General features: G+C 41.7%; 1 protein-coding gene across 3 annotated transcripts; it reads left to right on the top strand.

The window, feature by feature from the left end:
- The first annotated feature begins 4 nt into the window (after nt 1-4).
- glsb (glutaminase b) lies at nt 5-27,786 on the top strand. 3 transcript variants are annotated; one of them, XM_034575038.1, is made up of 18 exons: nt 114-406; nt 5,623-5,719; nt 6,184-6,305; nt 7,203-7,332; nt 7,946-8,025; nt 8,453-8,616; nt 9,701-9,759; nt 13,816-13,848; nt 14,527-14,585; nt 15,428-15,494; nt 15,993-16,043; nt 16,172-16,348; nt 16,894-17,025; nt 17,571-17,663; nt 24,655-24,716; nt 25,041-25,117; nt 25,449-25,512; nt 26,079-27,786. In XM_034575038.1, the coding sequence occupies exons 1-18, from the start codon at nt 114-116 to the stop codon at nt 26,224-26,226; spliced, it is 1,908 nt and encodes a 635-aa protein (XP_034430929.1). In that variant the 3' UTR covers nt 26,227-27,786. The 3 variants fall into 3 exon arrangements, with proteins under 3 accessions (XP_034430930.1, XP_034430929.1, XP_034430931.1); XM_034575039.1 differs by lacking the exons at nt 24,655-24,716; nt 25,041-25,117; nt 25,449-25,512; nt 26,079-27,786 and adding an exon at nt 18,252-19,538 and having other exon boundaries at nt 5-406; XM_034575040.1 differs by lacking the exons at nt 114-406; nt 5,623-5,719; nt 6,184-6,305; ... (2 more) ...; nt 8,453-8,616; nt 9,701-9,759 and adding an exon at nt 12,426-12,733 and having other exon boundaries at nt 26,079-27,719.
- Nucleotides 27,787-27,999: the final 213 nt, after the last annotated feature.

The following is a 27,999-nucleotide window of genomic DNA, read 5'->3' as shown; positions in this document are numbered from 1 at the left end:
TGTGTAGACGCCGGCGCGTGTGAGTCATCGCCGCGCAGCCACCCGTCGTCTCTCCAGCCGAACCCGGTCTTTGGAAACACGACCTTTCTCCCGCACCGCTCCACAGGATTGAGATGTTACACTTCAGGTTCTCCACAGGGCTGAAGCAGTTGTCCGAAGCCGCCCTCAAGCGTTCCCTGCCCGGCTGCGGTGGAAGGAGCTGGCTCGCGACCCGCCGCTGCTGCTCCGGCGCCGCATCCGCCGATGCCCGGGCTGCGTCCTCCCGGCTGAAGGTCCTCCGCGCCGCCGCCTACCGGCCGGCGCTGCGCTCCGCGCCCTGCGCCGCCCAGCGCCGCTCGTACTGCGTGAAGACGGAGGGCGCCGTGGACGTGGACGAGCAGCTGAAGAAAGATGGTGAAGCCGAGAAGTAAGGTTTTCCAGCACTTTCTCTTCTTGGGGGGGGGGCCATGGCGTGCTGGTGCGGGTTTGACGAGTTATGACGCACTACAGGGCCCTTTTTTTATATACAGTGCGTGATACAGGCGAGAGCGGATGTAACGTGGTTATATGAACGTTATAGCAGGATATAGCTGGTGTACAAACACAACACGCACGTTAACAACACAGACACACACACACACACACGTTGTGCTCACGGACACACGTGTGTGTACAGTACAGTGAGCGAACTCTAATGGCCGAACAGCAGCAGCTTGTTCACTGGCTTTGTTCCGTGAAGCTTCAAACACGAGACTCCTTCACCTTCTTCACAGCAACTTGATGAAAGTTCACCGGGGTTCCTCCTCGGGTGACTCCAGGTTGTCAACGTGTTCCTGTAGACATCAGTGGTGTCAGTAGTTAGAAGGTGGCACATGCAGGTCAGGGATGAGGTGCAAGGTTAAAACATCCCACAAGCAAACCTCCACAAGCATATTGGATTTCTCTCGTTGTTGCTGGTGGTAAGGATGATTAATGGAGAAACTGTCTTGTAATGGTTTCCTCCGTGACCTTCCACTGCCAGTGAAGGAGAGCTGGCTGCCTGTGGAGGAGTAATGACTGTCTGCTCTGTGTCCCGCATACCACCACCAACAGTAACCAGACTGAATATCCTCTCTGAACTGGGGTGTGTGGTTTCACTGGGTTCACGTGACAGTACAGAATAGAGTACTGCAAATGTAATAGTTACTTTCAACTCAAACGTATCCACAGTAGTTTTTTATGTGGTTCTTCCATGCAAACGGTTTGTTGATATTTGCAATGTACCGAGAAGCACCAGCATTTAGGTGATCCTCATCTGCTAGTCTACACGTCAGGCTGTATTCCCTGCTGCCAGTTAGCTGTCTGCACTGTGCGTTTCCTTCTGGAAGGAGTTTCCATGATCTCAGTGCTGCGGAAACTACCGGGCGGGTTCCTGACCTAGAAATGAGGATACACAAGGACATGGACGATGTTGACATACGGACTGGGAGGATGGGTTTACTCCCTTTTGTAAGGAATACAGCATTTACATCGACAGGGTCCCCTCGGGGTCAGACGTTTTCCAGCCTCTAATAACAACGCAATGAGACGTGGCATACCGTGTTGTTTTTGTCGTAGGTCCCACCCCCAGCATTTTGCAGACAAATACCCGAATAGCTAAATTTCCGCACTTCCAAGGAACAGGTTCTGTGCAGGTTCCAGGTACTTGCAGGAATAGCTATCGATTTAGAGCACAGTCAAGGGCATCATGAGTATTCGGGCGAATGAGGCCATTCAGAGAAAAGAAGAACCTCCCACCAAACTGTCACAACATATTGAGAAGTTCCAGTGAGTGGAGGCCCCATGTAACAGGTCAAATTCTTGCAGTAGATGATGGCTTTGAGTCGGAATGCTGCGTCCGTCTGATCCTGCAGCTCCCCATGCGTCAGAGACCCCAATGGATCAGTGCAACATAAACATCTGTACATCGAGCTTGATGTACGTTAAATAGAAGAGATAAACAAAGTACATTGTCCTACCTGAACAATAATAGACATGTTCAGACACTGACACTTGGATTGGAAACTTTCTGTTATCAATACTAGGCCTATGCTTCATAATCCATGGGTCAGATTATAGCTTGATACATGTGACGAGAATGTTGTTTCTTTCAGATTACTGATGATAATTTACAAGTGGTGGTGTAACGACTCTACTTTTGCAATAACAGGGTTATTATCCATCTCAAATTAGAATATTAGTTTCATGATTTACCTGTGTTTTAGTGTTAAAAGTTGGAAAAGTTAGCATCAGCAGGCTACACTTGTCCAAGCTACACTCTCAAAACAAACGCACGAAGGCCGACTTTTCCGTGACTCGCTCGATAACTTCTCGTCAATCGTCTCTGCTTCAGTGGTGTGTGTCTCTCCACCTCTGTGGCCTGGTAAGAGTCCGGTCGTGCACAGATATAGAGGACGGGTAGGATGCACACAGGCGGGTTGGTTAGCGACAGCCATGCAGGTACACAAGCCAATCGTTTCACTTGATGCAAATTAAATAATTTCCATGTTTAGTAAAGTCCTGTGAGGGCCAGAGACACTGGCTTTTTTTCTGACCACTTTATTTATTAACAGCTCTTGGAAGTGAAGAGCTTAATAACAAAGTGTTTTAGAAACAACGTACCAACCCTATCTCAAACTGGGGGTTTGGCTACATTAGCCAAGTAATGAGAGCTCAACATGCTGCGTCTGCACATCTGGGGTATCCATTACGTTTGTTGACCTTTTGTTTTGCTGTTTTGGTTTCAGAATTACTCCTATTCACAAGACGAACAGTGTTTTTGAAATCAGTCTTTGTACTGGTTCACACCCATAGATTAGATTCAATAGAACTTGACACGTCGGGGAAATTCACTTGATATCATGTAGCCTGAGATACGAATGTATGTTATCAGTTGCAGCTTTGGGTGGATGTGAGCATAATACAGATATCAAAAACACACAAATGACTGTTTTGATACACGGGGCAAACAGAAAGTGAAAGACACGTTATTTTACTGAAATGAAACCTGGTTTAAAGTTACTGATGTGACATTAATAAAGACAAATCTGTGCTGGATGACGCACAAATTTAAAATGACACATATGCTTATTTCAGTCGAGTTCTATTAGCCCTTGAGTTCATGTTCTCACCATTCAAATTGTGTGATATCTAAGGACCTCCAAGTGTGAACCATTATTAAAGTAAACACATTTTTTTTTTACATTTTCATTAAACATATGCAGAATGTTGCTATATTTAGCAATATGTATTATATCGTATTGTGTAGGAGTATATCCTGACATATTGTACATGACATAAATACACGTGACTCGTGTATTTTGATACATTCCGTATCGGCGGTTCTTGCCAATTCACAGCCTTGTGACCAATTCATGCGTCTACGTTGAAGCTACACCGTAGGTCCAACGGCGTTGTGAGCATACATAGTTGTGCGTAGGTGTGTGTGTGAGTCACGCTGCAATTACACCACCGCAACACTAGTGGAGGTAGAGCCTCTGGCCGTCTCTGTTTACTTTAGAACAATGGCAAGTGTTACGAACAAATACTTCCTAATTTCCCTCATTGTTTTGCAGTGTCTGCACAAAGTGCTACCATCTGGCCTTTGTACGTTTTAGAGCAGAAAGTAAAAACACAAACACACTCCTGCTAAAGACAGACACATTAATAACTTACAATCCCTTGTGGCAAACCCTCTTTAATCGAGGTGCACAGGTAGATATGATTTTGTCTTAGCTAAATTCTCCACACAATTATCTATCTAGTATTCAACATACACGTTAATATGCCGTGATGCAGTTCACAGCAGTTTGCTGGTTGCCTTGTGACTCTGTAGTGTAGCTGTTGTACCTGTTGACTCTGCTGAATAGAAGTGCTCTTTTAGTAACAGATGCTTGGCCAAGAACTGTCCCTTTTGAATTACTCATGCCTGACGGACAGCATTTTTTGTGGATCTTGGTTTGTTTGCTCATGTTCAGCTGCTGTTACCTTGGTTGTATGTGGAGTGTTTACTCTGGGGAGCAGATGTTCCAATGAGATGCAGGGACGAGGTGATGAAGCCGGGAAGGAGGTGCCGACTGAATCCTGGAGTTTCAAATGTCTAATGTGGCCAATGTGCAGAATTACAAGTCTGCCGCGGGAAGATTAGAGTTTGGTTTTACATGGAAATTTGATTCAATGGTTGTAATGGGTTGCACTCTTATTTATTTAATGTAATGCACAATCTAGGATGTTGGGATGGGACTGTGAATGTGCAGGGTTACTGCTAGTTATGGAAGGAAAAGGACTTTGGTCTGATAAGCAGGAAGGTGGCATGGAAAACCTTTTCCTGGCTTTCTTATACCCACAGGGGCAACATGTGGCTACTTGTGAAAATACAACGTTTTCCATAAAGCAACTTTCCAGCATCTGCTGCCTGCTCCGTCCATGAGATCTTCAAACAACAGGGGTGTAAAAACAATCCAACCCTGATTTGAAAAACAAAATCTGAACAGTGCTCTGTTCTGCCGATCTTGCTGCAGTGTCATGGCCAGTGTGTGAACTAGCTGTGATGTTGGCTTTATTAATCCAAGAGCGGCAGAGGGCTGGGCAGGGGAAAGACGAGGGAATTCCTGGAATTTAGGCCCAGTCTAACACGGCTCCAGACTCTGAGTTGACACGTAGTTGGGCGGCACTGCGTGTATGTTATCAAAATATCAGAAATGCTTCACCAGTAATATGCACCAACCTGCCTTTACTGATTGTGGTATTTATTGGCTGTGATGAAAAGATTTTGTAAATTATTTGGTGCTATCTGTGTCACGCTTCATCCTGTTCTTATCCTTTTATTTTGGCCCATAACTTGGTGGGAGCAAAAACTGTTAAACCGGCCTTTCCCAACACTCAGTGAATCATGCAGTGGTAATAGAGCCCAACAGTTTCTGCTAAAACTGCAGTGAAACCAGTGAACAAAGCCCGGGACAACTCTTTGAATTAATGTAGCTATGCCTGCATGTCTGGGACATTTGGCAGGTGGACGCCTCAAAAGCACAGCTGTTGGTTGAAATCTGCATTTAAACTTATTGTGTTCTGTAGTCAGTGTATCTTTATTCACTGTAGTCAATATTGATTAATTCTGATCAGGGTGTCGATCTACTAATTCTACTAATCCCAATGTTTTTTAACCTGATTAGCTTCTGGTCCATGATTTATAGAAACGTAACAGTGCCCATAAGGGAGGCCTGTCAACAGGAAGGTAATTAGTTTGTTCATGCATAATGAAGGCTTTGACCTCTTCATTGTACACACACACACACACACCTCTCTGGGGCTAATGCTTACACTTGGATAACATATTTCCAGTATGTGTCACTGAAATACCTCACTAACGTGATAAGACTATCAGCAGCTACAGATAAGCGTGTTTACTCTGGCAGGACAGATGGGAATGGGCTCAATTGTAGCTCGTGCTAAATTGCAATACTGCTGTTACTTTAATTTACTTTTTCCTTCTCCTCTACTTTGTTTACTCTCGGCTGCGAATGCTCTGTAGTTACTTTAAGCAAAGTGCTTTTAGCTGAGGTTGCGTCACTGTGCTGGAGGTGCTCTGTCTTACACCTGTGTCTCTCTACCACTTCTCTAACCTAGAAAAAGAAATGCAGGCATCCTGCCCAGTCTGGAGGATTTGCTCTTCTACACAGTCGCAGATGGTCAAGAGACGATTCCCGCTCATAAATTTCTCACAGTAAGTTTCACTTCAGTTTTGTGGTTCATTCATTAAGTACATTCATGAACACTTTCTGGCCAAATACCACTGAACTGCACAAGCATGAATGTGTCTTTGTTTTTGATTTGTTACAGAACCAGGCAAAAGTTTTAGAATGTCTAAAAATTTCACCTTGTTCCTGAATTAAATGATTTCATGTTTCTGAAAATTAAAGCATAAAACAATAAAGTAATTAGACTTTTTTTTTTTTAAAGGTCCAATTGCTTTATAACTTTAGAATACATGTGACTCATTCAACAGCTGAACACACTTTCTTCTATGGAAATGATAATTTGTTCCGAAAGTTTATTAACACAAGGTCATTAAGGAGGGCGTTGCTAAACCTTTGAATGGTGCAGCTTCTTGTCAGAGTTGATCCTACATTTTCCATAATAAGCTTATTTATACTGACATATATACTTACTTTAATTTGCGTAACTTAGGCACTTAAGACGACAGGGCTTCGCACTGGAGATCCCCGGCTGAAGGAATGTATGGACACCCTCAAAGAAACTCTAAGGAACACATCAGATGGCGTAACTCTGGACAGGCACCTATTCAAGAAGTAAGTCTCGTCCCGTGACAAAGTTTTAACTCCATCGTATGCACCCACCATGGTGGCATTTTATCACATTTACCAAGTACATGTGCTCACTTCAACTTGAAGTTTGATGACTATATTTTTGAAAGTGCAAAATTCAAACATACTGAAGTATGTAATTTGCATGTTGCGTCAATGCAAAAAAAATATTCATCAAACAGCATCTTTTGTGTGATTTGTACAGGAAACTCGATGAATGTGATCCCTCTATTTCAAGAATTATATCGATGTATGTGAAAGAAGATGTACCAGATGCCACCTACTTGTGGTGACGTCAGAAACACTAGTGGCTAGTTATGAATCAAGTTTCAATAATATGCCCCGTCCATCGCTCCCCTAGCTTCTGCTAATTCAGGGTTGAGCTGCAGTAGCAGCAGGCGAAGCAGAGCTTTCCACGTGTCCCTCTCCAGGTGTTCCCCAGATATGTAATCACTTTTAAAGTGAAAAAGCGGTGCCACACACATAGAAGACACTTTTGGAGTTTCAGGGTTAAACAGCGTTGCAGTCCGTAAGCCCCGACATTCAAATTCTACTCGAAACGAGGTCATTTACACAGTGTTTTAAGCCTAAATGTCCCCGGTGATCCACACGCGAACGCTAAAAAAGGCTTAGAGACACAGGAGAAGAGGCATCTACGGCCGTAACATTTTAGTAAACTAAAATCTGAACATACTAATACTAATACTATGCTATGTGGTCACATGATGAATATTTTACGATGACGCAGCTTTCGTTATGCATCCCTAATAACATTCATAGAAGTTTGTCAGACTTCAGGCTTGCAATCTCGGTTGACAAACTCTTCCTGTATCTGCATGCAGTCACAATATTTTTGCATGCTATTTGTGGTTTGTTCATCAGGTGTGTCCAGAGCAACATTGTCCTGCTCACTCAGGCCTTCCGCAAGAAGTTCGTCATCCCAGACTTCCAGTCCTTCACCTCCCTTATTGATGAGCTGTATGAGACTGCCAAAAACCTCAATGAAGGACAGGTGTGTCCTTAGATCCGCGACTCTTTTGTTTTTTTCTCTGCCAGTGCATCATAAGCATTATTTAGCTCATTCATGTCCATCAATCTGCATTCAGCTCGTGTCAAAGGTGTAGATCAGTGGCTGCGTTCTGAAAGTCCAATTAATCTCCTTTCCTAACCACCGTTCCTTGACCTCCATGGAATACGTCACAGGGTCAAGGAAAGATGGGAAGGAGAAGCCTTAAGGAGTTAGGAAAGGAGAACCACGGTTCAGAGGAAATCCAACTCCACTTACACACTGCAGTGGTTTTTTTTGTCTGTTTTCTTTTAACAACTTTAGTTATAACAGAGGGTACGCACAAAAATGCATCATAAAATATAAATATCTTAATCATTGTACTCTTCCAGTCAGCAAACTGTATCGGCTGTGCAGAGGTGAAAGACACAAAGCATCTAACGGAGGCTTTTTCCTTTCTAACCCTCAGATGAAGAGTTGACCTCTGTCGGTCTTGTCATTGTGTTTTGTGTCAGTGTTATTAGCTTTCCTCTGAAACGCGAGTCTCAGCAGACGTCAGCAGTGTGAGGCAGACCAGTGCTGCGCTGACGCTCTCTCAACCACCTCGCCTCTCTTTCAGGTCGCAGACTACATTCCACAGCTTGCCAAATTCAGCCCTGACCTGTGGGCAGTCTCTCTTTGCACAGTGGATGGACAGAGGTGAGACAATACATAATACTGACTTAATAACAAATTATTATTCCCCTAAATTCAGTGTTCTAGCCACTGTACAGGTGTGTCAACCATCCTGTATTTCCTAATAAAGACAGAACACCAGGAGACACTTATCTCATATGTAGTGTAGTGATGTCAACATGTGTTTGGATCAGCCTGTTCTCTGATGCGTAGCTGTAAAATTCCATGGGCCTGTATAATTGTTATGTGAGGGTTACAGAGGAAGTCATAAAGATAAGATTAGCACTGAACAAACAGTGTAGTTGATTGTTTTCCATGAACACTCCTCCATCACTCTGCCTTATCATGTCAATCTCCTTGATACGTCCTCACTCGGACTGTTTTGTTTTATCATCAGAGACGCTGCAGCTGCTTTGGCTGCGGGGGATAACCTATCTTTTGTCTTTTGCAGACACACAGTGGGAGACACCAAGCTCCCTTTCTGTCTGCAGTCCTGTGTCAAGCCTCTGAAATACGCTGTTGCTGTCCACGACCATGGCACAGAGTACGTGCACGGTTTCATCGGGAAGGAGCCCAGTGGCCTGCGCTTCAATAAGCTCTTCCTGGATGATGATGGTGAGACGCCAGACTTTTCCTTGTCTTCATTGTTACTTCTTCCCGTTGAAAACTTTATCAGCTCGTACACCGTTTTCCTCGAAACGTTGACCTGATGAACCTTGACAACAGAATGTGTCCGGTGCCTGGTCAACAGAGGGCTGTGTTTAGGAATTTGGTGTTTCCTATTTTTGCACAATAACAATTGTTGGTAACTGCTACTTACAACCTACAATATCACCATCCCCATAATGCTTCACATTTGTTTGCATCTGTTCCGTAAACAAGTCAGTGACTTCAAGTCTTAATCTTAAAAAATGTGGATATTGCTATAAGCTATAAGCTTCATTCAGATAGTGCTCATCCACTGCCTAGCTCTAGCATCAGAGAAGAGAAAGATAAACTGTGAGCAGCTGTGACTGAGCTGCCAGGGGAGTGAGTCAGATTAGTAGAAAGGATTTTTTTATTTTTTTTAATCAGCAATGTAAAAATAAATGTGGTAGGCTTAACCTGAACATGGCTGCACAGCACATGGATTATGCAGTATGATTACTTGCAGTAATATTGACATATTTATGGGACATTCTGTCATGACATGAAGCAATCGTCGGGGTCAAAGTTGCTCCAGGTTTGTCAGAGGAGATGTTGTAGTTGAACTTGAACTTGAGAGGGAGGGGGGATCTCGTCGTTAAGTCGGCCCAGTGCTGCTAATTCCCATAACATCAATGACTGACCGATGATTAACTGGATTGTAAGATTTCACTTTGTCCACATTTTCAGGTTAATAAACGACCTCGTCTCCTCGGTAGCTGATCAATGAACCCGATAAACATGAATCCAGTCGAGCTAGAAAAACAGAAATATCTTCTCTTGTTGAAACACACCACAGGATTTGTAACAGAGCCTCTGTAAATGCCAAAGCTCTGTTTACAGCACACAGCAAACACCACTGCTACAAATTGCATTATTAGGATATAATCTGTAATATCTCGAGTCAACGTGTGTATTTGATTGTTGCTGTTTGATCTGTGTATAGACATAAAAACGACTCAACGTTTACACTTTGATCCTGTGCAGAGTGTTAACTCCACCTCTTGTTTTGCAGATAAGCCTCACAACCCCATGGTGAATGCTGGAGCTATCGTTTGTACGTCACTGATAAAGGTAAAAGCAACACCACTCTGTTTCCCTTCATGTGTGTTATTAATTTCCAGTGTGTGTGTGTGTGTGTCATTTGTGTGTCTTCAATTCCTGGAATGGTGGGTATCAATGAGCTGTTTTATTGTGAAGATAGCATTAAGGTTAACACACTGTAAATATTGGTAGTAGATAAGGCTTGCAGATCAAGGTAATTAACCTACATTTGTTTGAATGGAATGAAACCTACTAAAGGATTTTTCTGATTTAACATCCTGTCCAAACCACTGTCCAAAATTATACCGTCAAAGTTATTTTGTGGTCACAGCTTCAATAGGCTGTAGACTTTTTTTTTTTTTTGTGTGTCCAGATATTTATGACTCTTGACTTCGCTTGAAGTATTTCCAGGTCACAACCTGAGTCCACTGCCTGTGTGTGTCTTGTTGTGGTGATTAAGACTTGTGCTAATCCTTCCTGAAGGGCACTAAGCCTGAGAAGTACGCACATTGTCACTGACCCTGCTGAAAATAACCCGCACAGGGAGCCAGTCAAATGCAGGTGCACGCACACCAGCAGCAGTTTGGACTTCTTTTCGGTAACTCGGGGTGAAGACAGAAGTGAGGTCACAATTGTAATTCTCGATCTCCTCACGCACCGTAACCAACGCTAGCAGTGAATTATTTGCACTCGCACACATGCACACGCGCACAAGAGCTGTCTGTAAACACCGTTACTCTGTGCCAGCTCTGTTCCCTCACACCTTTTTATTTATTATCTCAAATTAGCGTCTTCTTACTTTATAAAAGAACAAATTACTGACACATTTTCTGTTAAGTGCTGCAAAATTGTAAAATCCATTGGACTGGGTTTTGACTCCAGCTTTTCCTCTGGAGGTGACCTTTTGGAGGATTTTGAACTGAATAGTTTGACAAAAGAAATAATAATCAAAGCTTGGAGGTATGATTATTCATTTTCATTTGGCATGAGACTATGCAATCTTTAGCGAGGAAGTGTTCAGAGTAGTTAAACTGTAGATGGTGTTAAAACTCTGCCATGTATGTACAGTGTATGAACAGTATGTAGAAGCATGACTTTTAATGCCTTGTACGTATTAGATTGTAAACAGATCAGCTCTGATACAAGTCTCAGGATGTGGGACATGTGTGTTTTTCAGTTTTCATGTGTTGCTGAAATCATTTTCTTTTTAAAACTTTTTGTTTGGTGCTTTTTATGCATTTAACACTTTGCAAACACAAGCTTATTTAACCTGAGTTGAGTTTGCTCTATTTTCTTGACCAAGTAGTTTCTGTTGACAGGGAAATTCAAATTCTTTGAGACAGTTGAATTAGTAAGTGGAGGTTGTTCTCTAAATTCCAACAAGGGGCCAGATGAGAAAATCGTTCTGTAATTGTGCATCTAAAACAAAGATGACCACACGGTTGTTTCCGAAGTTGCTTCCACTAAAGTTAATTTTTAACTGAACTGCTACAAGTTACCTTTCTGTCGTGCTGCAGAATCTATTCTGGTGGAGCAAGAGATTAATGAATAATCCATTGAAGGACTAATAACCTTGTGAAGCCCTTTTGTCTTGTAGTGTCTCACTAAACATATATTGGTCGTATTAATGCACTCAGGGACTTGACCGGAAGACGATACTGTGTCAAATGGTCCCTCTCGTCCCCGCAGGCAGTCAGACACAAACAGTTGTCCACTTTTAATATTTGGGACACAAAGGAGAATTATAACTCTCTGTATTGTAAGTGCTGCAGCATAAATACGCACTATAATTGAGAAAAAGTCAGCTTGAGGAAACATTGGGCCTCGACTCCGAGCGTTTCTTACCAGCATTAAAAACTCTCCACACATCTGTGTATAACCCAAACATCTGGTTTGTCCTGGCAGCATTTTGATCTGCTCTGTAACTAAAGGTGTTTAGAAGGCAACTGTTGCTTCTCCCTGTGATTTACTTTGTTTTGCTTTAGTCCCGTTGCTGTCAACGACTCAACTTTCTGTTTCTGTAAATCTGAAATTACAAAATCCTCCGTCCAGGTTTCACAGCTGATCAGCCAGTTGTCAAACAAGTGAGGAAGGACATTAAGAGTGAATTCTTGTTAATGATAAACTTCACAAAAGTGATCACAGAGAGGAGTTAATAAGTTGGCTGCTTAAATGGCTCCTTTAAGAAAATACCCTTTTTTTATATATTACAGCCAAAGTTTAATTTTGATGTACTTTTAAAGGTTGCATCATAGTGTCATATGACCAATGCAGCTTCCCTCAGATCTACATAACAATTTAGTGTTGCTTTAAGCACATTTAGGATTTTCTGCCCCCATCTTTACTGTTGTACTTCGCTCTCTTGATTCTCATCAACTACGTTTTTTATCCGGCACCAAAGAACCTTTATGCGCTACAGCGCCAAACAGCAGCAAGACAGAGTTAGTGACTAACTGAGGACACAGTCGAGCATTAAGCAGCTGAAAATCAAGATATTTCAGGCCAAAGAAAAGTCACTAAACATTCTTAACACTCTTCCTACTAAACATTAATGTTACTTTCTAGGTCCTCCACCCTTAGTTCCTATTCTATACACGTTTTTCTGTAACATAGACAAGTGGCAGCATGTGGAGAAGTGTATGTTCAGGTAATTTTTTACTAATCACATATAGTAAACATTTGAGCAGCATGAATCGCACCCAGAACAGATCTTAAGATGTGTGTCTGTGTCCACATCCGCTCATCAGTGTCAATAGTGTGTCAATGTGTTATTATTATTATTATTATTATTATTATAATTTTTCTTTATTGAAGCACAAATGTGAAGCTATTGGTCAGGTTGCCCCATGTTGACCTCGGTGGGAATGGGATGGTTGCCCCCAAACTGTTGTTACATGGTGCTTGAAGGCTACATGTTGTTGCTGTTTTTTGTATGTTGTTGCATATTTTCCAGACTTAGGAACTGTGGGAAATAATGACTGCTGCTGCAGGTCAAATGACGTTGGTAATTTTTTCTTCCTTTTCCATATCTATCTCCTCGCATTCCGCCCCCCCCCCCTATCCCCCTGATCCTACCCCTTCTCTCTTTCTCCTCCAATCAGCTCTGTAGAAAACCCCATTTTAGTGACTCTTTAACACCTCCATCAGTGTCGCCTGTTTTTTTTTTTTCTTCTGCACAGTAAAGTGTACAACTTGAAATGTGCGTCAGTCACACATGAAGCATTAGCCCTTTTTTTTTAATGTAAAGTTAAAAAACCATCCACAACATGAATAGTTCATTATTTTTGAACTAGTGTCAAATGCTATAGCACTCAAAATGTGCATGCGTGTCCATTTTTTCTGTTGCTGTGTTTTTCTTTGTGGGATATGCAGCATCATCTGGCTTGTGACTTGATTTAATATACACTGAGCTACAAGCTGTGAGTCATATTTTCAGAGGAAGACTATTCCTCCCTCTTCTCCCTCCTTCCCCATTGTTTTGGCCAACAGACTCGTTGCACAGATGACTCGTGTTGACCTAAAGTTTGATGTATATCCTGAAACACACACACACACACACACGCACACCTGCATTATGGTAACCCATAATACAAACTTACCTGCAAACACCAACATCTATTCACAGTCATACTATAAGTAAACACACACACACACATTTAAGGCTGTTGCATATTTATTTTTTCGATAGGTGCATTTGAATTTTCACTCTTACATACGAAAAACAATCGTGAAACTGATAATTGGAATCAGTGAGATGTAATGGTCAGACATGTTTTCCTTAACTGGCTAATCTGGTAATGCACGACATGTCTACTAAACCCCCCCCCTTTCACTCCGAAAGATGTCCCTCTTATAACCTATTTGCAAGCCAATCTTATTAATATTTTTTTACCTGTATAATTCCTTGGCTAAGCTCATGATTTTATTCGTAATAAAATCTATTCACATCTTCTAATTCTGTAGTTTTAATTTGTCAGCAGTAGTGTTCTCATTCTAGTGTTACCTTTGTGATGCTGTGCTTGTCCTCTGGATCGTTTCCAGATGAATGGAAGGAGCTAACTGCACAATCTTTTGTTCTGTCCTCAGCAAAGTGAAGGCAACGCAGAAAAGTTTGACTATGTAAGTATACGAAGTCAGACCTGTGTGGACGCTGAAGTCGGAAGTAATTTGCTTTGTGAAAGGGACCAGTAATGTATATACATATTCATGGTAAACACATTATGTTCTTGTGCTGACTAAAGCTCTATTGTTTTCTTTTCTAAACTTTTGCCGTTAAGTTCATTCGCTGTGGCCTAGTCCTAAATCAAACACACATTTTTTCAGTTTCAGCAGGTTTTTCAGTTTGTTCACAAAGGAAAACAAATTATACTCATTATAAACATTATTTGTCAGCAGCATTGGTAACACTTGCTGTGCTCTAATTTGTCTATCTCAAAGGTCACACTGGCTATTTTGAGTGTCCAAATACGTTCACTCTGACAATTATTAAGTGCCTGGATGATGCAATCAAAAGGGTAAAAAAAAAGTATGAGTATGAAACGGTTCACACAAGAAAATAAAAACGTTAATTTAGTCAAGTGAGCCAAGCAGCTAGTAGATATTTTGGTCATCGTTTCTAAAGAAAATCAAACATGTATATTGTTTACAATTCGTATGTTGTATGGAATGGGTTCACTGCTATTGTAGATTTAAATTTGACACCACACAGGCCGCTAACAAGTCCACTAACAGTTTTCCTTCTTACTATGAACCCATGTTGATCATCTTGTCCTAACTCTCCCACTTCTTTCTCTCCAGGTCATGAACTTTCTGAAAAAGATGGCAGGAAATGAATATGTGGGTTTCAGCAATGCCACGTAAGTTTCTAAGTTTTTATGTCCCCTCTCTCACTCAGCAGCCGACCACATAAAGAGGAGCAGAAAACCTTATGTGCTGTAATCTCATTAATGTGCTCCCGAACACCAGCCTTGTCATACAGCCTAAACAAAAGAGACGCATAAACACATCACAGATGCAGCAAAGCTACATGACAGTGATAGAGCTGTCACTCAAGCACAGGCTGTAGGCACAAACTGTGAAATGTGAAAATGTGTGTTGACCCCGGAACAGAGAGCAGTTTAAATTGTTGTTGACATTTCCTAAGCCTCTATTACACCGTCTACTTATAGATTACACATTTCTACATTTACACACATGAACTCCAGCTGGTATTTGACTCCTAACCCTACCAGCAGAAGCTAGAGATCAAGCATGATATATATTCCTGTTCTTAAAAACTTAAAACTGTTGAATGAGGCTCACAGCAGGAGTTGTCATTTGTTTGCAGACGACTTAAAGCAGGTCGATGTTAAACGTCTTTGCTGTAAAGGTCACGTGCATGTGCATGATTTATGATGACAACATGTTCTATCAATGTTCCTGGGAAAAGACCAGCCTCATGTTACTGTCGTGTTACATCACATGATATCACGAGCTGTTGTACTGTACACATGAGAGCAGGGGGTGATGGAATTCCAACACACAAGTGCAAACACACACACACACACACACACACACACACACACACACACACACACACACACACACACACACACACACACACACACACACACACACACACACACACACACACACACACCCTGACAGTATTAATGCTTCCTCTATGTAATGGGTGTGCTCTGCTCTCTCTCCGTGGCAGATTCCAGTCAGAGCGTGAGTCAGGAGACAGGAACTTCGCCATTGGCTACTACCTGAAAGAAAAAAAGGTTTGACCCGGGATGAGTCATAAATAACTCTGCGTATTTCTCTGCCACAAACAGCTGAAGAGCAAAACAAAATGAAACTGCTATTAAATCATTTAATGGAATTACTCATACAGAGCAGTTCATTAGTTAAGATGACACTTTCAGATTAGTTTGAGGGCGGAGGAGTCACATGTGGGATCGAGATCTGCTCTAATCTTACACTGATGACTGCAGATTGAATTCCTGCATCTCTGGTTTTCAAACAAGGTTTTCAAGTCATTACTGCCGGATCATAGGTATCGAATGGTGTAGAAATTGAAGCCATTTAATGTTTCTTCAACTCATATTCTTCATTTACTTCACATTTACCGTCTGTGGAACAAGTTTGACTCTAAAAAAAACGTATAACAGGCCTTTTTATTCGATTTCTTTCACAAACCAGATGTTCCTTAACAAAAATGTGTTTGTTTCTAGTTGTAGTTCATCTTTGTGTTTGTAACTGTTGTGTTTCCTCTGCAGTGTTTCCCCGAGGGGGTTGACATGACCACTGTACTGGACCTGTACTTCCAAGTGAGTGGATCACTAGTACTACTTTCATAGAATCACTTTTCATGGCAGAATATTCTGTTTATATATATATACCTCCACCATCAAACGGGTTGTACTGATGTGCATTGTCCTTTTGTGTGAACCCCCAGCTGTGTTCCATTGAGGTGACCTGTGAGAGCGCCAGCGTCATGGCAGCCACCCTGGCTAACGGTGGCATCTGCCCAATCACAGGAGAGCGTGTCCTGAGCCCCGAGGCAGTGAGGAACACCCTGAGTCTGATGCACTCCTGCGGCATGTACGACTTCTCTGGGCAGTTTGCATTCCATGTGAGTAGAAGACACAATTGCACAAGACGGCAAACAAGAGCTGATCGAGTTCTGTGTCTGTCTGTCTGTCTGTCTGTCTGTCTGTCTGTCTGTCTGTCTGTCTGTCTGTCTGTCTGTCTGTCTGTCTGTCTGTCTGTCTGTCACTCTTCTTCATGAGAAGAGAATGACAAACACTTAATTTTACAAACTTAGGCAGATCATTAAAACCATTTACGTGTTATATACGTCCTCACTGAACTTGCACAATGCATAAGCATTATATAGATGTATAATGGAAGTTTGATAAATTGATGGAAATTATACTGAGATATTTATTGATATTATCATATAGTGAAGTAATGAATTAACCTTGACAACCAATAACATCAGAGACAGGATCTGCAGCACATTTAGATGAACCGATCATGGTGTAGGTCTAAAACACAGCACACATACGGGGGGGGGGGGGGGGGGGTTTCATCAGCACCATATTGTTGTCTTGCTGATCCTGCAGATACACACACCTGCTCTCCTGTTATGTAACACATCCGTTTTCCCTGCTGCAGGTCGGTCTGCCTGCCAAGTCTGGAGTATCAGGGGGGATCCTGCTGGTCGTGCCCAACGTCATGGGCATTATGTGCTGGTCGCCTCCACTAGACAAGCTGGGCAACTCAGTCAGAGGAATACAGTTCTGCACGGTATGCACTGTAAAGACATCAGATCACAGCGTGTACTTGAAGAATACATGGGCCAAATATATTATTTATTCATTCATCATACACCACAGCTAAAATATAATTCCAGTAGCATAGTAGAGTGTTTTATTGGAGCTTAAATTGTTTTGTTGGTATCCATCTTGCAGCTTTTCATCAAGATGTACAGACTTGTATTTGTGTGTGTGTGTAATGTAATACGCTTTGTATATATCTTACCATACCTTAATATACTACCATATTAGAAACAAGTTGTTTTGCATTTCAAATGACACAGTCTCTCAAATACACACGTCAGTGTTTAACAAGACCCAGAATCTTTCTGTTACGTCTTGATTTACAAAACTTAAAGGTCCAATGAGAGGTTTCCTTTCAAAATATAGATCTATTTTATGTGATAGGCTTTTACTGATGTAAATACATTGGTTTTTCAACTTTGAATCATCAGAAAAAAACGGTCAACTCTAAATAGTGTAAAGTAAATTTCTGCATTTATCTTTCTGATGCATCTGTGATTGTTTCCATTCCAGGACCTTGTGGAGCTTTTCAACTTCCACAACTACGACAACCTGAGACACTGTGCCAAGAAGCACGACCCTCGCAGAGAAGGAGGGGACCTGCAGGTAAGGACGCACAACAAGGGGGGGGGAAACAGCTCCTATTTCTCCCACCAGAAAGATCAGTGCGATATACCTTCTCCAAGAATGTGGGGGGTGCTGAGCTTACCACTGATGCGTAGCTGTGACTGAACACTTGCATATATTTAACTCAATACTATACATAGGGAAAAACACATAGCTTCAGACGAAAAGCAAAACAGGACAACACCCGTAACCTTCTGTCCTCATTCTCTGTCTTTGCGGCCTCTTTTTTTTAAAATTCTTGTGGACGTCCCCAGGCAGGTGTGTTTTTAGACAAACTCATAATGAACATTGCCTTCTTGTCGGGTCCTTTTTTAAAGTTGAGGGACACTGTACTGTACACTAAGCAGCTGGCATAAGAAGCAAACTTTAAAATCAAATTGTTATAAAACAATTAATGTGATTTTCGACCTCTCACGTTGGTGCATCAGCTGAGTTTGACAGAGACCCATGCAGATGAAAACAGTTGTTTTTTTTTCGCTCGGGTCTTTCAAAATATGCAAACCACATAAATACCACACACACACCGGAAGAGTGAGACTAATTTGTTATTCGTGTCGATTGAAACAGCAGCACATCTTCGGACCCCTGGATTACGAGAGCCTTCAACAAGAGCTCGCTCTGAAAGCCCCTCTTTGGAAAAAGGTGTCTCCCACTGAGTCGCACCAGGACAGCTCCACCACTGTAGTCTATAGAATGGACACTGTCAGCGAGTGACTCAAAAGCAAAGAGGAGACCCACTTGTCCCGCCCACCCCCACCTCGCCCCACCTCTCTCCCCACCTCTCTCGCAGCAACATCACCATCTTTCATGGCCCTTTTAATATTTATAAATAACTTAAATTGTAGAGGATTATTTATTGCTTGTGAAGGAGTTACTGTGTGGACGGACGGGGAAGTTTCTTTTGTTTGTGTTTATGATGGGGGGGGGGGGGGGGGGGGGGGGGGGGATGGGATGAGTCACTGTTTGTTTATTCTGAATTCCACACGAACTCGTAGCCTCCACCTGCTCGTTGCCTTAGTGCGTAGGAGCTGATGTACATCCTGCAGGTTGTGCTTGTGTTTCAACTCACCCCCCTTTTTATTCCTGCTTTTTATCTGACATCTATTTAAAATATAGGTTAAGGGTTGATATGACTGTTTGAATGTGTAGACTCATAATATTCATACATGCATTCAGACTACTTTCTTTAAATGACTGCTTACTGTAGCTCACACTCAGGCCTAACAATCTAGTGATAAGCACTTGTACAGATTGCGATGTACTGTAGGTGATGATCAAAATGTTTAAATGTTTGTTGGACTACTAATGGAACGCTATAGGTCAGAGGAGAATCCTGTTAATATATCAGTTAGCTGTGAACGTATGGGCGTGAGTGCCTCAGCTAAGTTTCACATTTTAAATTAAAAAAAAAAATCAGCTTTGAAATCTGAAGGGATTAAGTTAGTGGTGTCACTTGTTCTCGGTGAACTGAATCATTGGAATCAGTTCATAAGAAAGATTTGTTCACAGAATCACACAAATTGAATTTGTGAAAATACATATACTTCCTGGTGCGGGGGGGGCGCCGGCCAATGGGAAGAGAATGTGGGTCCTGAAGGTTTTGGCAGCCACGGGACCTGAGGCTGCTCTTTTAATTGGTTGTTGCAGATTTTTCACGGGACACTCCCACTTTTATTTACAGCCAATAGGTATTGATTTACGTTTTTTTTTTTATCTAATGGGATTGGTCGACCCAAAAGTTGCTACAGGACGTGCATGTTGTGTGTCATGTTGTTCTTGTTGAGTCTGGCTTCAGGTTGTTTATTTATCTTGGGTGTTGGTACAATACACAAGCAAAAACAGGTTTGCTCAACCCAAAAGCTGCGGAGAGCTCTTTGTGGAGACTTGCTGGACTTGATTGTCCTGATTCTCTCTGGACCGCCTGCAGCAGCTGAGCATCTCTCCAATGTGTTTGTATGTGTGGCTGCCATTTCTGAATATGGTTTGTGAAAACACTCAGAATTACATGAACTGAGTGGAGCTGTGATTTTTGACACTGTGACACTCGAGGTGTTGGTTCAACCTCCCGTCACAGCCGTAGCAGCCGCCGTGTGCAGGTGACGGCGGTGTTTATCTAGGCCGCATTCCAAAACCAGCACCGAATGTTTGCACTTGCAAAATATGCTCGTGTTTAATCAGGATGCCTTAGTTTGGAAAACAAAACCACAAGCCATGATTGATACGTCGACCAAAGGGTGTTCCTTGCCTCCCCCCCAAGTGTCTAAACAGCTGAATGAGAAAATAGCTTTTCAGGTCCTTTTTTTTTTTTAAATCATGATTTTTAAATTAGACTTAAATAAAACATATGTATGTCTTCTAAATGTGCATAGAGGCAAATGAATGTGTGCTTCAGGTCCGAGTGATGATGGTCAACAGCAGACCAGAATGTTTGGTGAATGTACACTTCAGACGTTCCTAATTTATATCGTCCCCTCCAGGAAGTAGAAACACTTGCACATGAATGTCATGTCAGCAGATGCCTTAGATGTCCCTCTATGGTGAGACTGTTCTGGGGGGGGCAGTTTTTATCTACTTGTTCTTCAGACCTTGTTGAAACTGTACAGTCGGTGTGTGTGTGTGTGTGTGTGTGTGTGTGTGTGTGTGTGTGTGTGTGTGTGTGTGTGTGTGGTGTTTGTCATTGGGGCTGACTTGAGCTCTAAGCTGCTGGAGCCTGTACTGCCCCAGGTTACTTTTATTCGTGTCGTCATGTTGTAGAAGTCTTTTTATTGTTATATTATTTAAGGTAATGGACTTCTGTTATTGTGTGTAGGTATTCAGGAGCCTCTGTCCTCCACCTACAGTGTTTTCTGCAGTGCGCGATATGTTGAGTCTGTTGGACACGTGTTGGATCTTGTTGTTTGTGTTGAGGTTTGCAGTGGACTCATGAAAACACTGAAATTAGTATAAGTCGGACAGTGGCCTTATTTGTTAAAGTTATAATCCTTAAGATTTGTGTCATATTGGAAACTATTTATTTGACAACATTTCTGACGGTGGCTTTTATCCTGCTGTAGTTAGAATGCTGCTTCCTTGGCTGTGCACCGTGATAGCCAGGTTTTTATTCTGCTTTTACAAAATACAGCTGGATGATAAGAGACATCGTTACATGGAGGGAGGCCTCCATGTACGGAAAACAAATCTACTACCTTAATAAGTTATATGTCATATGTATGGGGTGTGACCCCCCCCCCCCCCACAGGGTCAGCAGACATATCATGTGGCAGCAGCACATGGTTATAAAAAGCCGTCAGGAGTGTGTGTGTGTATGTTGTGACATTTGGGTTGAGAATGTGTTATTTAGAGTGTGTGTTTCACATCAGTGTTGTCCACTTACTTTGTGAGAGGGCTGAGTTTTTTTTAGCCAGACGGTTGCCCCCCCCCCCCGGTCTGTGGTGAACACTCTGCAGGGAGGCGGTGCAATATCAGGTAGTGCCACATATTCCTGTCTTTGTTTAGAGTGCCAATCATGGGTGCGACTTGAAATTTACAAGACAGGAACAGGTACATGTATCCGTTGCACACGTACACACCCACATTATGCTCTTATTGAGAAGAATAGGAAACTGGGTTGTGTCTTTACCAAAATTGGGGATAATAAAACAGGGCTGTGAAAGTGAGGAGTGGAGCGCAGACTGTTGTCGCTAACATCTTAAGGATTACAACTTTTAATGTACAAATATACTCTAATGATGTGAATGTGCTCAAAAACAGGACGACGAGTGGATTCCAGGTGTAATCTTTGTGTATTTTCCCCATGACAATAAAGCTATGTAGTTATTTTCCTGACAGAAACAACTGTTTGTGGCGTCAGCTCAGTTTTAACCTCAGATGTGATTTTAGTGTTTTTGTTTCCTGACCTGTGGTTTTCGGGTCAGTCAGTCAGAAACGTGAGTGAAGGGAAGCAGCTTCTCATTTTTTGCACCAGTGTGCACGTGGTCGTTTGTTTGCTGCTACAAGGTGTTTCCTCTCACCGGCACAGAACCACAGAACACTGCTCGCGTGTCTCCGCGACCTGGACCAGGCCGGTGCTGACATGTGACTGACTTGACCTTCTTGCAGGAGTGGCTTATCTGATCTGTTCCACTCTCACACTCTCAAACTGACCAACTGCTGTTACTTGGTTAAAAAAAAAAGGGCCAATGAACTGTATTACTTGAAGTCTGAAATCAGTCACACTGGATTTGCTCCTGTAAATGTGATTATTACTCTGCAATCAAACCCATCACAGACGGGCTTTTAAATGCTGGTCTGAGTATTTTCCATTGAAATCATCATATTTCCACGGCTCAGTTCATGTTTGTAATATTCCCTGTTTTTTTTTGTTTTTTTTCTCATTCTTTCTCTTGCATGCTTATTTTTTTTTATTTTTATGATTTTTGCTAAATGTCTTTTTGATCCCATGTAATCCGTTTTAAATTGCTTTGATTTCTGTCTTTTATCTTTGTTGATTTGTGTCATGGACATAAATTTGATTTGACATTTGAATTTACATTTAAAAACACTACCATTGCAATATGGTGACCTTGGAATTGTAAGGTTCTCTAATGTCACGGTCAAATATGAGATAGGTTTTAAACCAGATTACTTTGCCATTGTTGAGATTAAGAAAATACAGATTTAACAGATGTGTAACATTGGAACCATTCAGAGTTCAATACGAAGCCGTTCCCATACCTACAGTAGATGAAACATTACAGTTCCAAGCTCATGACTGCTGATTGTCAAACTTCTCTATGTGTTGATTTCTTTTGTGTCCACATCCTTGTAATTCCTTGAGTAAAGTCTTCATCAACCCATGAACTGTCCTGTCTGCCCGGAGCGTAAGACGTCGTAAACATAAGAACTCGTCTTCCGTCACTTTCTCTGAGCTAATTCTTCACATTTCTTTCTGGTTGTGACGGACGGGCAGACAAGCCGGTGATGTGTTGCCTTGGTGTCCTTTTGTATAAAGTCCAATAAAGCAGTGGTATCTAACATCTCCTGCTCTGTGCCCACAACTGTTCTTGAACCACAACCACCTCTTCCGTGTTTAGGGTCTCATTTGATGTCCTCCCTCTCTTGGTTAGTAGCAGCTGTCAATACAGAAGTTCCACATTATAATTATACTTTAAACACTCGTATACATACTCTCTGTGGAACATTAAATACTTTGGAACTCACTTTATAATTCACTTATGTTGAATCCGATGCAAAAATCATATTTTAAAAATGGTTCTCTGTTGTACAGTGGGCTAAGCAGCAAATACTTTAACTCTATACTGCCATTTAATATGACTTTGTAAGGTTCGTTAACAATCGCTCAGGTTTTTGTTTTTCCGATGTTCCTCACGTTGTACCACACGATCATCCACTGCCGTCGGCGACACACCTTTCCAGTTGTGCAGCGTGTTCACAGTTCGAAACACGTCTCAGGTGTTTTTACGACCTGCGTCTCAAAGATGTGCAGGAATATTTTACTCATGCGCTAGGGACACATTCATGTCACACACTTCTTTAATGTTTTATATTCAGAATAACATATTTTTAAGTTACTCCTAGTTGTCATATAAACTCACATACACCGATTCCCCTGAACAGTGTTCACAAACGGTGGGAGGATCCCCTACATGTCACTGAGCCTGGTTCGTAAAGACAGCTGCTAGGTGAAGAGATGAGGATGGTTTAAACACCGTGGGACCGTCTGTGCAGTCCAGGAGTTTAAACTCGCCACACCAGTCTCTAGTGTTGACAGACAGACTGGCTCTGGAAGCTCATCTAAACAAATAGAAGTTTGTGTGTTGTGTTGAGTTGTATTTCAGCCCCAGCTCTTGTTTTAGAGGCAGATGAAGGTGAAGTGATGCTCTGTGGTAGTTTTATTCTTGGGTCCTTCCTGTTGCTGTCATTTCTTTGAGAAGTTTCACCAGTAGAGGTCAGCAGAGACCAGACTTTCAGAGGGAGACATGTTGCTCTTTAAGCTTTTACAGCATTTAGAAGGCGTTCGTCTTATTTCCCTCGTAAACACTAAGGTCTTTACTTTTCTTCCTGCGCTCCAGTTGCAACTGGGGATTTTTTCATATTTCAAATGTTGCATTCACCACACAGGCTGAAATAATAAATATATATATTTCTTGCCAGCTTTAGTCCAGTGACACTACTAAAAAAACAAAGAGACATTTTTATGTATTTATTGTTTTGGGCTTTTTCTCTTGTTCATTGCTCACATCCTCCAGTCGGGGAATGTTCAGCAATAGAAGATCAGGGATTAATCATTAAGTCATTTTGTTTTGGATCAACGTTCCAACAATCCACCTCCATGACAGCAAATGGAACGTGTGTGACATATGTGACCATGTTCTGGTATTTTATAGACTAATCAATCAACAGATCAATAACTAGTTAATCATAATTTATCTGTAGATTAATTGACAACGCTGATGATAACTTTGGTGCCACATTATGCAGGAATACACCAATTTAACCTCTAAACCAGTGTGTCAAATACTCGGTGGTCCTTCTGAGGTCGCCTGTGCTTTATCTTACGAGATTCTTTCACGTGCAGCTTATAGGTCGTTGTATCCAACAGTTTCCATCCCTGAGTGTCATGGATCCTAATCCAACTCCCTGAAAACCAAATCAAACTACTTTCACCCAGAAGTGCGTGTCCAACGTCCGACCTTGTTACGCTTCACAAACTCTTTTTGATTGATTCCTTTTTGATGGTAAGTTCCACCTGAAGCGGGGACCTGTCTTCTTCATACAGGCGCAGTTCATTTGATTATCATGTAACACTGTGTGAGTCAATGATCTCACACAAAGTTACATATATCTCAAATCTAGGATTATTAACATATGAGAAGAAATCTCCCTGAGATGAGGATGACAAAATGACATTAGTGGTGTGAGTCCGCTCCTTCTTCAAATGTTGTGCCTCTGTCTCCATCTCTGTCCACAGGTCAAGTCTGTGATCAACCTGCTGTTCGCTGCCTACACTGGAGACGTGTCTGCCCTGAGGAGGTGAACAGCTCACACACTCACCACTGCTCACTGACTTGTTTACGTTGGCCAGAGATGATTCGGGGGGGTTATAGACTTCAGGTGGTAGAAAGAGGAGCCTGCTAAACAAGTTATGTGAAGGTAGAATGAAAAATCTGCAGTGTGGCTCCAGATCACCCAACCTGAATCTGTGGTATTTGTTAATGAATCAGGTGTGTTTTTGTGTAGGATGTTATTAAAATTGGTTGTTGGAATGTTAATTCAGTGCATGGTATTTGTGTGTGTCTGTGTGTGTGTGTGTGTGTGTGTGTGTGTGTGTGTGTGCGTGTGTGTGTGTGTGTGTAGGTTTGCACTGTCAGCTATGGACATGGAGCAGAGGGACTACGACTCGAGGACGGCCCTCCATGTGGCATCAGCTGAAGGTAACGTGGTCTCCACTGATAAACTTTTTTAAAATAATAAATAATAATAATAGAATAGAATATGATAAATAATAGAGAAGCTATTTAAAGCTTGTATTGATCAGAAAATTATTTCCCACCGTTGGATGCCATATAATAAGTGACATCATATTGTAACGAGTTTTTCAGATATCTTCACACAGAACTATAGAAATGACCTCATCCAGGGGAAACTAATCAAATTTACGGTCCAGACAGAAACAAATGTACTCAGACAAAGGTGTGGACCATCATAATATCACACTGACATATTAACAGAATGATATGTTTCCCATGTGCGCTCCACATCCAGGGCACACAGAGGTGGTCCGCTTCCTGCTGGAGGCTTGTAAAGTGAACCCAGTTCCCATTGACCGGTGAGTCTGGACTCGCTCTCCTCTCTTTGCTCCTGTTTGAAATATAATCTTCATCTCATCCATCGTTTGTCTTTCGCTCCATTGCAAATACTTTCAGGTTCATTTCTTTGTGTTAGTTCCACGAGGACACGTGGGTTTGTTCTTTCTGTTTTACTGTGAAAATCGACACTTTGAACTGAGACATATAATCTATGTAATATATCATCTTAAAGCTCCAGCAGGGAGGAAACTGATGATCATGTCTGGTAATGAACAGTTTGCAGTGGAGCAGCTTTAGAGCTTTTAAACTATTTCCATCCATTAGTATCATAACCAGTGTGTTCAGGGGTAAACCAGTAGAAAGGTCACTCGTTCATATTTTGATCTTTGGCAAAAAGTACAAAGAAATTAAAAACTAAAGACCGGTGTGATTCCCGGGCCAGGGAAAGAAAACTACAAAGTCTTCTTCCACATACTGTTTGTCTTGTGTCTATTTGTATATAACTAATAGTGTTAAATACAATCCAGCTATAAATCACTTCAAATACTTCTCGTTTAAATGCATAACCCCGGTTTTCTTTGCACAGATGGGGCAACACACCAATGGACGAGGCCGTGCACTTCGGCCACCATGACGTCGTGACCATCCTGAAGGACAACTACGACAGATACTGCCCCCCCGCTGGGGCCGATGAGAAGGCGAGCGTGGAGAAGAGCCTGGACAGTTTGCTGTAGGTCGGCCGCACACTTCTGCAACACGCCAGGCTTTCACAGTTCTCCTCCGTGCTCTTCTGGAGTAACTTCGTTCACCAGCGCTCAGACATTTGCAAATGTGAGGTGACTTGTTGCCGTGTCTCGCCTGTTGTGCTTTGCTTTCCGGGACCTCTGTCATAATGTGACGTGTGTTGTTTGTGTGAGTGAGCGTCTGATCAATACACTTGAGACCAATAATACAATATCTAAATATCAGTGTTTACGGCATAATGCTCACGTAATCTGTCACACTGTAAAACACATTTGTTAGTTTAGTTACAGTAAAGCTCTGTTTATACTGGTTATATAATGGTAATATATAGTTTTGTGAGCCAGTGAGGTGTTTGGAAGTTATGCTCTAGATTGTATGACGTGTCTCTGTTTGTGTAAAGATGTAAAAAAGTACCAGGCATCATACTACTGCTGCAGTTATGTTCCCGTTTGATCTCCTTGTACATGTTGTTCTCCTGACGGCTGCGAGGACAGCAGCAGCTTTTACGAAGCTACACTTCTGATTTGAAGTCACAAAGATTATATTCTGAATGTAGGACACACTAGCAATAGGAGCAGTGTGTATTTATTTCACAAAAAAAACTTTGTGTAAAATTCAATTTAGATGTAAGAGTGTTATTTGTTGCACTTGAGATAAAGGCACAGTGGTTTCTCTATTTTTTCTACATATTATGTGTATATGTTCAGATGTGTGTGTAAGTGACAAATTGCATACATAAGCACAATCGAACACATGGTTAAATTAAAAAATATTACAATTAAAATGAAACCAATAGTATTTTTTTAAGTATTGAGCTAATTGTATGATGTCACGATTACGATGGATCAAAGTGAAGTAAACTGATTAACCCCTCGCTCCCGATTCAAATGTCTGTTGGACGTCGGTGTCATGTGACAGAACAGAGACGCCACCAGTTGTCAATAGTCAAATAATTCCTACTTTCCTTTCTGACAGCACACACAGACCCTGGACATGCGTCTTACTGGGCTTTCCTTGACTGACTTTTAGAGCCAGGCTGATTATATATCGTGTTTTTTTCCAGAAATGTCCACATTAGCGAGTCTGATTCATCCTCTGGGGACCATGCAATCCTTTTAGTAGCTGTAGATGTTTAAGGACTGACCTATGTTGCCATAGAGCCGTGCAGCTAGCGTCACTAAAATTGAAACAATAAAAATGTCTTATGACTGAGAAAATAGTAGCCTGTATTCTTAACATACATTCACACGGGTTTAGTTCAGAAAGACGACTTCTAGACTCTCACTCATAATTCTGTTGTGTATTTGAATTGATGTTGATGTCAGGGGTCAGGTCAATCCTATTTATTAGATCAGCTGTTAATGTGTCTAGATTAAAAACAGGGTTTCATTTTAACAGGAAGCTGCAGCTCACTATGATTCATGGTGTGTGTGTGTGTGTGTGTGTGTCAGTTATACAACTGATTACAATCAACAGGTTAACCCCTGAATACTGATTTCAGTAGATGGAAAATGATATGCAGACCTTTTTAAATAAATGTTTCCCCTCTATATAATCGCCGAGTCTTTTTCTAGCATGGAAATCAGGTTGATAATTTTTTTTTTTTAAACAAGCACATGAGACACAAGACCGCTGAATGTTTCTGTCCAATAAATAAAATTGTAACTATTGGTTCAGTGCTGAAGAGAAATACTTCTGTTGAGAATGGGGTGCAATCAAATATTTATTTTAACAAACAAAAGTAATAAACGTTAGTAGTACAG

The sequence above is a fragment of the Hippoglossus hippoglossus genome, chromosome 21 (genome assembly GCF_009819705.1).
Source record: "Hippoglossus hippoglossus isolate fHipHip1 chromosome 21, fHipHip1.pri, whole genome shotgun sequence".
Lineage (NCBI taxonomy): Eukaryota > Metazoa > Chordata > Actinopteri > Pleuronectiformes > Pleuronectidae > Hippoglossus > Hippoglossus hippoglossus.
This window is presented reverse-complemented; position numbering and strand designations above follow the sequence as displayed.